Genomic DNA, 14,269 nt, shown 5'->3' on the forward strand with positions numbered 1-14,269 from the left:
GCAGGTTTCACAGGTAATAAGCAGAATAGGGGAGGATACCTTCTGCTATTGCCTTACCTGCCCGGTGGTATCAAGTTACCCTTAAAATGTGGGGAGTAGGTGAATAGGTCCCTATGCTTCCCTTGTTCCTGGACATACTTGATCTATCGTCTATCTGTGTGCTTCCTGAAGAATTGGCGTGTTATATGGACTATAGTTTTTGATTGCACAATTTGTCGCTAACTATTTGGAGTAGAAACAATAAAATGGCTAGTTCTATTCATGTCTGTCTGGTGCTAAACTTTTTGCAGTATTCCATCGCCAAAGATAAAAATACAGTGATAAAGATGGGGTTCTCCATTTTCTTCAAAAGATGCAATTAAGTAGGTAATTTATAACTGCAAAGTCCCACTAGAAGTTGACACTCTTGAGAAGAGAAGAGGATCGTTTCCAGCGTTATTGTTTTTGTCGGACATTTCCTAGCTGCCTTGCGAACTCAAAGAGCAGAATTGTGATAAGCATCTGTTTATGATAGTTGATCCATCAGACATGCCTTCTCTTCCAAAAGAACTCCTATAATAGTGGCCTTGCGCCTCAAGGAATCCGACTGGACAATAAATTTCCTGGTTGAGAAACATGAAACGTCTGTACATAGTCAAAGTCTGATTAACTGGCCATTGGTGCCAGCTTGCCAATTTCTCTCTGTTCCTGTGCTGCTTTCAAATTTACGATTTGATTTTTCTTATTTTTTCTTCTTTTTTCATGACTTCCATTTTGTATTTACGATTATTTTACGATTATTTTGTATTCACGATAATTAGGCCTGAAAAGCGAATTAGTAAAATGTTGTAGCAGAATCGATTGATGCTCTGATTGGTAACACAGGGCCTGGGATTTGATATCTGTCCCTGCAAGGCTGGGAGATAGGTTTGTCACCTTTTTCCATGAAAGCACCTATCACCTAAAACGTTGGTAATAACCTGTCGACGCCTTTTACGCCATCTATGTTTCTGGAGGATCCTTAAACTTTTTCTTGAAGCGTAAATTAGGGCTTTATAGATTTTCACTATAAAAAATTGTTTTGTTCTATCACTGAAATTGTGGAGGTCCAGGAAAAAATAATAATCGCCAAGTTCCAAAGTAAGACTGCAAGGAGAATGATTGGAAATGTTTTACTTAAAACATTCCAGGAAGTTTTGTCTTTCAAGAAGCACAATGCACAAATTTTCAACGGTGTCTGTTTCATTTGTTTCTACTGTGGCCCTTAGTAATTTTCCAACGTTTCAAAGTACGTGCAGTGTTACCAGACGAGAGCATTTCGCCTTTTAAGTGCTTTTGCATCGGTTGTGCATTTAACCTTCCTATAAAAAAAAGATATTCCTTAGAGATTTTTTCTAAAAGCTTGTGCTTGTGCTTGGCACCGTTTTGCTAGGGTGAATGTGCTATTTGCTACCAGTCATCTGCCAAAACTGAGTACACGTCCTTGGTAATTGTTGTCCCCTTTTCATTGGATTGAACCAGAAAAACCCATTTGAAACATGAGTTTCCAGCTGAAAAAAAAAATTTTGAACCTTTTTGAGTCTGTTAAGCTGATTTTTATGGGCCATCATCTTTAACCATCCGTTTGACTCAAATTCATGAATCCAGTTCAGGTTTAATATTTGGTTGTGATCCTTTTTCAAGTTCCTTTTATGACCAATATACTTCTATTTATAAACAAAAATATCCCAAATGGCTCAATGGCCTGTTATTTTGAAAAAAAAATATAAATAAATATTAAGTACATTTACCCTTCAAATATATTTAGGTTCTACTCATCAATCCCCACCCGAGTATAACTGGTCTCCGCACCATCTACTTTAGTTTCGTAAGGACTGACATTTCGAAAAAGCTCAATTAGGCCGAAAAAACTTGATGGAAGGTCTCCTCGGAAATATAGGAATGCAATCAAAGAGAAGTGTAGCATATCAATTACTTTTATCTTCAGAAGTTCAGCAGAAATATGGGTATATGGGTACAGATATATGGGCAGAAATATGCAGGACTTTTGCTGATTTCAGTTGGAACTTATGTAAAGGTGTAAGTAAAGATGGAAGTGTAGACATCCACCCCGACGAGCAGTAACATAAATAAGGGTAAATAAGAGAGAAGTATAATAGACGAAGGATAAAGAAAGGAAAGACTCGCTTCAACTGCCAAGTAATTCCGAGGCCTTGAGAAACTTTAACCTCATCGACGCAATATGTCGCTTGAAATATACTTTTCATCTACAACTACCTCAAGGAATTGAACGAACCGGTCAGCTGGGTGGGATATGGATCCCCCAGATGTTTGAAGCTCTTTCATTGTAGGAAAGCTTTTGCCTGTCGGGAGAATAAAAGAAGAAACGAATTTTTCACATTCAAAGCTAATAAATTTGCATCAAACCATTGATATATATTTTCTCTCATCAATTTTAGCTTGAGAATAAGGGATGATTCATCAGGTGTTGCAGCCCCTGGGGTGCTGTAGTCGGCGAATGCAAAGAGTTCTATGCAAAGGCGTAGATGAGGCTCCAACCTTAGCATCTCCTTTCTGGCACAATTGTCAACAGAAATTAGATCATGGGCTGCTAAATAGTCGATAGAGGTCGTTGATATATATTAGAAACAGGGTTGGCCTAAAAACTGAGCCTTTTGGCACTCTATATTCGACTGGAACATGCTCATCAGAAGCTTCAACTGTAATGGATCGGCCATTTAGGAATGAAGAAAACCAGGACAGAGCTTCTCCACGAACACCATGATGCGACAACTTACCAAGAAGGATCTCGTGTGTGAGTCTGTCGAAAGCTTTCTTCACATCAAGGAATATTGCCGCAGGGATATGGCCAGATTCTAAAGACTGTCATATAAAATGAAGAAACATATTACATGTATGTTCTGCTGAGCACTTCTCCCGAAAGCTCAACTGGTGCCGATAAAAAGACTTCCTCGTTTCCAGGAAACCCAGCAGACGATTTAGAATAGACTTCTCAAATATTGTAGAACAGATAGATGGAAGAGATATTGGCCTATAGTTCCACGGGTCCTCACGGTCACCTCCTTTAAATAGTGTTAAAACTCGTGCCAACTTTAGGGAATATTCCGAACTTGAATGACTAGTTAACCAAGTGACACAGTGTTGTAATGATTGACGGAAGAATTTGTTTAGTTTAATTAGGCAGGAATCTCGTCGAATCCAGCTGAAGAATTTTTTAATGATGAATTTATTATTTTCATCTCCTGATCAATAACTGACTCAAGAACCATCAACTTTGCACAGGAAGGACTGAGGAACTGCTTCCAAGATCTTGAACTTGAAGAAGAAACCACACCTAACGCTGTTTTTTTCCCGATTTCAGTAAAAAATTTGGTCATGTGACGATGCACTTGGTCTTAATCAGAGAAAACCCGATTCTAAACATTAATGAGCTTTCAAGGACTTGTCGATGGTTGCGCTACTTCCCACGTTTTCTTAATGTTTTTTGTAATCTCAAGTTTTCTTAATGTTTTTTTCGCAATCCCCAAACCTTCGGGAAGAATATGTTATTTTAGCTTTTCCAATCAGCGTTTTAAGCATGTTCTGGTATAGTTTAAAAGCTTCTATTTTAGCATCGCTCGATCTATTCATGTACTCTTTCCAAAGGTTCTGTTTCCTCTTTATTGACTTTAGTATTCCTGTAATCCATGGGGCTATGGGTGTTAATCTTTTAGAAAGACATGGCTGGGGTGTTCAGCAATGATGGATAAGTTTCTCCTTACTGTTTCATAAAAAAAAAAAAAAAAAAACAATCAAATACCTTATTATAATTTTCTAAGCTCACCCTCTCAGGTATTGTAAACTCCCATGACGTAATGAACCCTTGAGCTTTTTGATGTCTTCTGGTGTATATCGGAAACTTGGTTTATTATCAGCGGCTATTCGGTGGGCAAGACGGGGGAGTGGAAATAAAACTCCTACTGTGAAAAGATCTGATGTATCTGATAGTAATACTTCCCAAGACAATACTTTCCCAAGAACATTCTATAATATTTCCATAAATTGCTTCGTTAAGCTGCTTAGAGATCTATATATTTTACAAATTATCACCTTTTCTTTGGAGCATTGTAGCCACTTCTATGAACAGATTCAAATACCCGTTCAACGTTTGTAGACAGATCATCTTTTCTTATTGCTACTGGATTACACAATACATAAAATCCTAGCCCACCTTTTTCTGCCATCTTTCTATTTGTAAATATTGATATATGTATAGGTATATGCGTAAGTATCTGGTTTTTCTCATTTAAAAAGTTTCATATGGGCCGATAATTCCAGGGAGAATTCCTACATATAAGCTGTATGTTGTCCAGGGAAGAATTCAGCCCCTGAGCGTTCAAATGGACAACTTGGAAGACATTCTCCCGCCAAGCTCCAACATCCCATAACCCGAACTACTCCACAAAGTTACTATCAATAATATTATCTTAATTTTCATCAAAATTCGTATTCGATGTTCTTCCTATCGGTTTATTCAAAATTTAATTAAAATTTACTCTACGACTTTCATATTCATCTAATTTCCTTTTCATGACATTAGCCTCAGTCTTCGATGAAAACTCAGTTTCAAACATTACTACTTACCAATACAGGTGATGAATGAAGACCACGCTGTAGTCGAGTGAACACCGGTGACATAGACACCTTAACGACAGCAAACTCATAAGGCGAAGGCCCGAACTTGATTTTTTGCTCTAGAACGAAAAATATTTATAATTAAAAAAGTAAAGAAAAGAATTAATAACATGGAAAAGGAGAAATGAAAATACAAAAAAAACATAGATACACACGTTGCAAAAGAAAGCAAAAAAGGAGTAAATAATATAGAAAATGGAGAAAAGGAAAAATAAGTCAATAACTAAAAAAGCACACATAGATACGGACGCTGCAAAAAGTAGTAAATTTTCATCCCCTCACTTTACTGAGGCAAAAATACTCTGTAGTATATTTCAGGGGTCATGGCATGCCTCATTGTTTGAGCTAGAAGTTTAAAGAAGTTTTTGTGCTGGTTTAGTTGCTGATGGAGCTGAAAGATTAAGTAAAAAGGTAGCTAAAGGTGCAAATGGCAGAATTTTATGATAGTGGCAATTGTTTTTATGTATTTTGCAGTCTTTCTCTATTTGTTTATTTATTGTTATTTTTTAACCAATTTGGTTCTAATTTCCGAACAAAATTTTTAAATAACGAAAACTAAGGTCTTTCAAATAGAAACATAACATTTATTTTTCAATATAGCATATTATTCAACTACAAAGGGAGCTACCACCCCACCAACCCTCTCCTCTGTATATTAAAGTTTGTCAAAGCTTTGTACCTATTTTCCTTTCATAGCATTTGAAAAAAAAAAAATATTCAATCTAAGTGGCAAAAAGAGGAAAAAAAGTGGCTTATGAACGATAACTATTGATATGTTATTTCTTCTAAGTTAGATTCTTTCTTCTTGGGTTACCTTCTGCTATTGCCACAAAGGTACTGAACCCATGTCATTAAATTGAAATGAAATATCGCACGAGATCTGACTACACCCACAAAATAGTTTGATTTTTATGATTTTGTTCTTAACATAGTATATTACTCATCTAATTTTTTTTTCTTTTTACTATGGACCAGTTTAACCCGTCAAAATTTACCCCCTTCCCAATGAAATTCCCTTTCCATAAAGAACTATTTCTGCAGTTACGTTTTTTAGGGTAGGGTCATTTCTTCAGTTTAAGTTTCATTTATAGTTTTGTATGTAAAGGAATAAGCTATAATTGATACCTGGTTGAGGAACGTTTTCTGTATGGTTGTTTCGCATGGCTTTTGTGAATTGTTCCAAATAATCATTGTTTGCTTTTGTTCCAGTTGTGCTAGTCAATGCTTTAAGTGCCACCTAAATACAGACGATGTCACGAGGATGCTATCTGTGTGTACACGATGGTAATTTTATGCTAATCTGTATTTTGCTCCTTACTTTAGCTTTGCTGATGAGTATTGTACTAAATTTAATTGCAGAAACATGTATCATCCGCGGTCTTTTACTGCCTCCGTTTGCTTGCTCAGGCCATCGGGATTGCACGCTTCATGATATCACATTCCTGGTTTTTTGTTTCTTTTTTTTTCGGTTTTATCTAATTTTGTCATTTTTATGTAGCTCCAAAATTGTTTTAAATATATTTCCACGTTTTCAGCTTGATTAGTTCAGCCTATTTTTCAGTAAAGAAAAAAGAATATACTATCAAATACACACGCGAAATCACATCCACAGACATACATTTGATGTTATATGTATTAGTAAAGCATAATAATGAGAACAATTTGTTGTTACTCTGTATACATAACAATAACGCACTAAGAGGATAAAAAAAAAAGAAAAAAAAAGATAAAAACGTGAAGGACACTAGCAAAATTATGCATAGTTGTTAACAACTTCAACTTTTAAGCACTCACTCACACAGAAGCAATACTATGGCAATTGATAAAATACACATCAGAGGAAAATATACAATTATGTTACAGAGGTCAGCAGACCTGCGTGACAGTTCATTCTTTTTTTGACAAATCTCAAAAACACCGCACCTTTGTAGGATTGAGTTTTTGAGTGGGCTAAAAGATGTAAAGAGGGAAGAGAGGTCGCTACAGATAATTTGCGTCTTGGACAGCAAGAACTGGTGCAAAATATTGGAAAAATCGATATTTAAGAAAATCATCGTTTGAGTCTAAGAGCAGTTAGCTACATTTACAAGAAACCTTTCGGTAAATTTTTCATGACATTTTCAACATGAGCAAAGTTTGTCCGAAGTTGGTACGGAATAACCTCACTGCTGTTTAAAAAAGAAGCTCTAATTAACCTCTGTATTGACAGAACAAGTTGAATGCAAGTTGCCCGAGTATTGATCAAAACAAGTTGTTTTTAAACAGTAATTTTTTGATGCTATAAGACATAAAAAAGATTATATCAGACAAAAAGATCGTTTTCGACGAAATGCAAATGAAACTCTAGTCCTTAAAAGGTTTGAGGGTGTGGTTGCCCCATTCTTTGTTTGTGTGTTCGTTGTAAATTTTGCTTGATATGTCATTTTCATTTCTTTGTTTGTTTCAGGTTTCATTCACTCGTACGTTCTGTTCTTCATAAGCTAGGCTTGATTTTTCATTTTAAATCCTTTGCGTTTTAAGGTTCACCGTTCATCGATAGTAAATTGTGATCGTTCAAAGTTTGACATTCTAAAAAGATTGTATTACTCCGTTTTGGATTTAAATATCATTGTTTGATTTCCTTTGGGACACTTATGTTTGAGGAAATAGTTTTCATTGACCGTTACTAGAAAAATAATCAACTTAGCTGGATTTAATTTTGTCTTGAAAAGCTTGTTTTGTGGGTTTTTTGTCGCCTTCTATTAAAGAAATTGCTATTTATATTCGACAACTCAGGTCTATGGACCTAACGAACGGGATTAACCCTCAACCCTTCAAAATTTTCCATTGATTTGCTTGAGTGGCATTCGGGTCTTCAGTCTTTGTTTCACTACTGATTCACTTGGATTTTTATAGCCTCAGATCTGTACCATTTCGTAATGAATATAATGCTTAATTCAATTTTCCTAGCTTTATCAGTTTAGCGGATTTGTTGCTGTATTAGATCTCCATGTCGACAATTTCAGCTATCCTTATAACCAGTATTTGCTTGCTACTTATTCCACTTTGTTTAGTATCTTACTAAAGGTTTTCGACAGTTATGCTACTGATTACGGTATTCTGTTGACTTCCAAAAGATAAGGCGTGTATATTTTAACCTACGACATCCGTGTTACATTCTGTGACAGTGGTGGTCTTGTAAGCGAATTTTGTTTACTTGCCAATGCTCATATATGCCAAGCTTTGAGACCAATTTATCTTAAGGGTGATCTTATACTCTGTCCCTTTAGTCTTCGATCAGACGATAGTAAAAGCTTTCTTACTTATTCGTATTGTAGCAATACCCTTTATTACCTCTTGTTTCCAATCATACGGCTCATCTTGGTAACCTCAAAATCGTCCTGTATAATGGTTCTGTCTCTTTTTTTTTTCAAATTGCCCTGCTATGCTATTGCTACTGAGATGCTTGAATTTCTTTTTGCGTATGTTTCTTAAGCTCGACAGGTCTTTGGTGTTTCATTGTGTGAAAGACTCGGTTAATCTCATAAGGTGCTGGTTACTGTTTTATGTGTCCCAATTTTAAGGTCTTTCCTCTAGTAACTTAAGCTATACAAGTTTTCGCTTATTCTTTTTCTTCTACCGGGGGGCTGGGGGTCCTGACCCCCCACGATTTTTCCTTGTGTTTTCTTTCTTTCTTTCTTTTTTACTCTTTTTTGGAATAAATTTGGTCAATTATTGGCATCTTTGTCACATTCCCCCCACCCAAGATTTTACTTATTGGTGCCCTTGTCACATTCCCCCCCCCTCAAGATTTTACTCTAGATCCACCCCTGTTTTTTCTATACCGTTCTTCTGCAATATATAGTCTTTTATTACGAGTATAAACTATTTGGTTAAGTAAATGCATATAGTTTCATATATACTCGCTTTTGCTTACTTTTAGTTTGGTATTCAAATGTCAAAAGGATGCTTACATGGTTCAGTACATGTTAAGTTCTTCATCCGTTGACACACTGTAGAATTGGTTTCTTCGTTAGTTTCTTTCAGCTTAGCGGGAGACAAACAAAGACAAGTGACAGAATAGACGGGAAATGTGTAAATTGGGCTATATATTCGCACAATAGGGGGTGGAATAGACGGGGGGTGAAGTTAGAAAACAATTGTTACTTCATAATATGCAGAATAATTGTACCTAACACATTTTGCATGCATACTCGCTATGCTTTACTCCCATCCCCCGTAATTTGCAAATATATAGCCCAAATTTGTTTCTAAAATATTACATTTTCATCATATTTTGTGATATTTCACTAAGATTCGTCAGAGAAATATACTCTACCTAGATGAAGAACTTCATATAGGCGCTATTACGTATAAGTACTGTCAAAAGATTTAATATTTAGTAATTCGTATCACAAAATCTATCTATATAAAAATAAGTTGTTTGTGTGTTATGTCTGTTACACTATGTCTGTTACGCCAGATTATATCTTCTATATATATAAAAATAAGTTGTATGTATTTTTGTGTTCAGGGTTTGCATATGACGTCTGAAAAATAAAGAAGAAAAAGAAAACAAACTAAAATGTAAAAACTGGGAATTGCATAAATATTTCGAAATATTTTGACAATAGATTAAAGTAATTCGAAAACCTTAAAACAGATACTTAAATGTTGAGGTTTATTATAAATTGTTGAGCTTTAGCAAGCTTGGCACGTGAAGAGTAATTTTTAGTATAGATCTTAAAATGACAGAAGAAACAGCCGAAATTCCCAGTAAAAACTGGGAATTGCATAAATATTTTGAAATATTTTGACAATAGATTATAGTAATTCGAAAACCTTAAAACAGATACTTAAAGTTTGAGGTTTATTATAAATTGTTGAGCATTAGCAAGCTTGCCACGTGAAGAGGAATTTTTAGTATAGATCTTAAAATGACAGAAGAAACAGCCGAGGAAGCTGCTCAAAGAGAAATTACAGACCGGGACACAAATGACGACCGGGACAGAGGGAATATAAATGACGACCGGGACACTCAAAGAGAAATTACAGACTGGGATACCGGGACACAAATGACGACCGGGACACAGGGAATATAAATGACGACCAGGACACAGGGACACAACTACAACGGGGACGCCGGGGGCACAGGGGGATATATAAATGACGACGGGGACACAGGGAATGTTCGATTAGCAATCACCATCAACAAAGCTCAAGGGCAATCGTTGGAAAAATGCGGTATAGATCTGAATACGGATTGTTTTCCCATGGACAATTATTATGTTGCATGTTCAAGAGTTGGTAAACCTGACAATCTATTTATATGGACAGAAAATGGGACAGCAAAGAATGTTGTATCTTCGCAATTTTTACGTAGTATATATATATATATATATATATATATATATATATATATATATATATATATATATATATATATATATATATATATATATATATATATATATATATATATATATATATATATATATATACACATATACCAACAGCTAGTATTGAATAAGCAAAATGCGTAACGACTTACGCGCGCGGGGGGCTTGGGGGGGTGCTAAGCGCCCCCACCAACTAGGTGTAGGGGTGGCGCGAAGCGCCACCCCAACAGCTAGTATTGAATAAGCAAAACGGTGATATATTGGGTCATAGAAGGTTATTCATAACAATCATTCTGTGAAACCCATAATAGAAGCCCCATATTTAGTTTTGTCCATATTTAGAACACATAGTACCATATTAACATTTCTTTTTCTTTTCTTTTAGCACATATGCATAAAACAAAAACATAGCAAATAAAAAGAAACAGTGGATAACCCAAACATGCCTTGTTTAATTCATATGAGTGGTTATTGTATTCATGAAAATATAGGGAGAAGGGACAGAATGTATTTCAGGATTTAGGGGGGGGACAATTTTGTTGTTTTCTTTAATTTTTCGATGAAAATACCCCCAAAATTTCAAAGTTAATGCAGAGAGCAAAAAATCTAAGAGGACAGACGTCCCGCTCAAGTGATTCCCCTAGCTGCATGTGTAGTAGTAGTAAACAGGTTTAATAGCAAAAAATTGGCAGCTATCGTCGTTTCTTTACAACATATTCAACATGTTTAAACTACACTTGTAAATATAAATCAAACTATAAATATTAACTCTCATTGTACATATCGACGAAAACCGGGACGAAAGAATTACCATATTGGTTTGTTCTTAATTTAGTGGGAACTAACTTATCTTGCTTTCCTGTTTTTGATGGTAGAGCTTGATCAGGTGGAAAGTCACGGTGCTGAGGTTTAGAAAGAGGTACACTGAACCTACGCATACCGTTTAAAGTGTAGATCAGCGTTTGCACTTTTAACCACGTTTTCGATATGTGCGGAAAAGCTGAAGTCATTTGAGAAAGTAAATCCAAGGATCTTGACGATGTTTGTTAGAGGGAATGGAACATTTAGCTCCATAACTTCGGCTTTTAACGGGTTATTATAGCATACTATCTTCGACTTGTTCCGATTAATCTCAAGATTTGGCTCCAAGCACTCTTTTGTGAAAACACTGAAAAATATGAACTGAATTGTGGCGTCGCAACTCCGTTTTGTAATAAATATTTCAGGATAAATGACAGATCGTGAACTTGTAGCGGTCGTCATAATCAGCTATGAGGAAGTTAATTACAGACAGGAATACAATATCTGCGAGCTTGGTGCCTTGAGAGGCTCCATGGGTGGATGGGGACCATCTGGAATTATTATCACCTTCGTAGAGAGCAAACACACGCTGCATCGTCTGATTGTGAAAGTCCAACACGAGCGTAAGAGTTTTTCTAAGCCCCATTAGCTTGAGATTAAGGACAGCTATAATGTGATTGATTAAATCAAATGCCTTTTGGAAGTCTATAGCACCAAGGTAAAAAAAAAACTGTGACCCTTTTCTACCCACTTGAGGAGACTATCGTAAATCCGCACTAGGTACACTGAGGTGTTATAGTCTTTCAGTCCACCGTACTGTCTCTGGTCGATATATCCAATTTCTATGCATATCAGTTTCTATTATAAACCCATTAAATATGTACAAGAAATAACCTTAATTTGTTGACTAATTTATCATTTTATTCTATTTTCTAGGTGCCTCTGCGAAGTAGCTTTTCAAATTGGGTTCTCTCGAGAAGTAAAGGCATCTTATGCCATGGAGTCACAAATATCTGCTTTTCGTCATTTGGTAAACATTTTCCATAGTATAAGGGAATCAAATACCCATTTTTTATTTGATGAATAATACTCTGGTATCGGTTTAATGCTGAATCCACTTGTTTAAAATGCAGCTTTTGACCCTGAGGACTTGATTAAATTATGATTGGTAGAATTATTTTGTTTAATTTGATCAAAATTTCGACCAGCTTCATTCCATGGGCCAAAGGTTTCTCATTTAATTCGTTATCATTCTTTTTCATAAACGTTGGATTTTTATTTTTTAGTATGCACTAGAAACTTTTTTTTAGTTTCTGAGCGCTTTTTTTTTCGCTGTACAATTCAACTTTTCGTTTGAACATCAGTTTTGCAATGGTCTATCAAAATGGATTTCAGAAGACTTAACATCTGTTTGCCATAGGGAATTCGTTGTGTTTTCTGAGAACCCGTTTTGAATAAAAAGAAGCCTTATTAACCGTGAAGAAAAGGATTGAAAAACATCAGGGAATTTAATTGGAAGGGTAAACTTTAATGTATTTCGTCAGAAATAACTGTTGGGTTTAACCGATGTAAAAGTGATTGGTCTGAGAGGACATTTTTATCTTTTCCTATGTTGCATTCTGCCCCTAAGCTTCGTTGTTTGAGTTCGGGAGTTCAAATCCGGTTTTTAATAGATTTTCAGTAAAACAATTATGTCATTTTCATTGTCATTTTTGTGTCACTGTCATTTATGTCATTTTCAGCTTTCAGTATTGATCATATTCCGTAGCACAACACATGAGTAACAAATATTATTAACATCATCTTGCATATTTAAGATCAAACTGGGATTTCATTAAAGGGGAAGGATTACCTGAAAATTTAAAAACCATTTTTAATTTATTGGTGCTTAGTAAAAACCTCTAATCCTATTATATAAGATTCAAAAATATTCATAGGATTTGACCACCGCTTCCACTTTTAGAATTGAACGTACAAATTTACCCGAAAATATTAAAATAGATTTTATTTTATTTAGTTTTTAATCATTTCGCTAAACGAATTTCTCAATAAAACTTTTCAATTCATCACAATTCATCAATTATGGTTGCATGTAAACAAGTTGCACAAAAGATATATACGACGATTGGTGGATTTTATCCTACTGTCATTTTTTTCACTGCCTTAGTGCTAGACATAGTTCTGATGACTAGCAGTGGCTTTTTAAAAGCCTTAGTGCTAACGATTCTTATTGCTATTTACGGACTTTCTCATAGCTTATGTTTCTACTTATTTAAGTGTACTGTTGGAACACATTTACTTACAAAAGAGATTGTTTATTTTCTAATTTTTCTCACCTTTATCGTGGTGATGCACGTACTGTTGATGACTAGCAGTGGTTTTTTAAAAGCATTAATGTTTTTTATTCTTACAGCCACAAATTTTCTTACGATTCTCCTGGTCCAGGCTATACTTGCTTTCGCTGTTAGGTGCCACATATAAAAAATCTTCTCCCAGTAGTGGAATACATTTTTAGTGGTTCATAACACCTGAAGGGTACATTTTTGGAGGAATTGGGTCCTGAAATTATTCGTGAAAACTCAGTTCGACTTAAAGTAGGATTTTTATCCTTAAGTTTAGTGAATTGTCATATTTACCGATATCTGTAGAATTCTTAAAATATAGCGCTACGCACATGGTACTAAAAGGAATGCAATTTAGACTAATTTTTGTTCATCTTAATTTTTAATTCACTGACTTGATTAAATCCCTGAGAAATAAATTGTGCTTTGAATGCTGCTATAACATAATCACTGTGGGCCAGAGTTTGTCCCTTACTTTAATGCACCTTAAATAGTAATCTTATTCCAGTTATTATTAGCTGAAGTTCATTCTCAACTGTAAAACTTTCGAAAGTAGTTTAAGTAGCTAAAAACAAAAAAAAACAAGAGCTAAGAGCTCATATGGCACTTGTGACGAGGTCGGAAGAGCCGAGAGCTCATATGGTACGAGGTCGGAAGAGCCAAGAGCTCATTTGGACGAGGTCGGAAGAGCCGAGAGCTCATATGGTACGAGGTCGGAAGAGCCAAGAGCCAAGAGCTCATTTGGCACTTGTGAGAAGGTCAGAACCTAAAGTTAAACTTTATAGCACAAGATCCTTCTAAATATCAAATTTCATTAAGATCTGGTCACCCTTTCGTAAGTTACAAATACCTCAATTTTCAAAATTACCTCCCCCCTCCCAATTCCACCAAAGAGAGCAGATCCGGTCCAGTTATGTCAGTCACGTATCTTAGACAGGTTTCTATTCTTCCCATCCAGTTTCATCCGCTTTAAGTCGCTTTTTGATCTCACCGCTTTAAGTATTTTCTAAGATTTCCGGTCCCCCCAACTGCCCCCCCCCCAATTACGTTTGATCCGGTTGAGATTTAAAATAA

The 14,269-nt window shown here is 35.6% G+C and overlaps 1 protein-coding gene across 1 annotated transcript in view; it reads left to right on the forward strand.

Annotated features, from left to right (window-relative positions):
- LOC136040031 (transmembrane protein 94-like) overlaps positions 1-14,269 on the forward strand; it is a 273,850-nt gene that overhangs the window by 208,179 nt on the left and 51,402 nt on the right. Inside the window, exons 14-15 of the mRNA XM_065724097.1 lie at positions 5,884-5,958; positions 11,790-11,883. Coding sequence (XP_065580169.1) covers positions 5,884-5,958; positions 11,790-11,883 — 169 coding nt within the window. The remainder of the gene's footprint in view (positions 1-5,883; positions 5,959-11,789; positions 11,884-14,269) is intronic.

Source organism: Artemia franciscana, chromosome 20 (genome assembly GCF_032884065.1).
Source record: "Artemia franciscana chromosome 20, ASM3288406v1, whole genome shotgun sequence".
NCBI classification, from domain to species: domain Eukaryota; kingdom Metazoa; phylum Arthropoda; class Branchiopoda; order Anostraca; family Artemiidae; genus Artemia; species Artemia franciscana.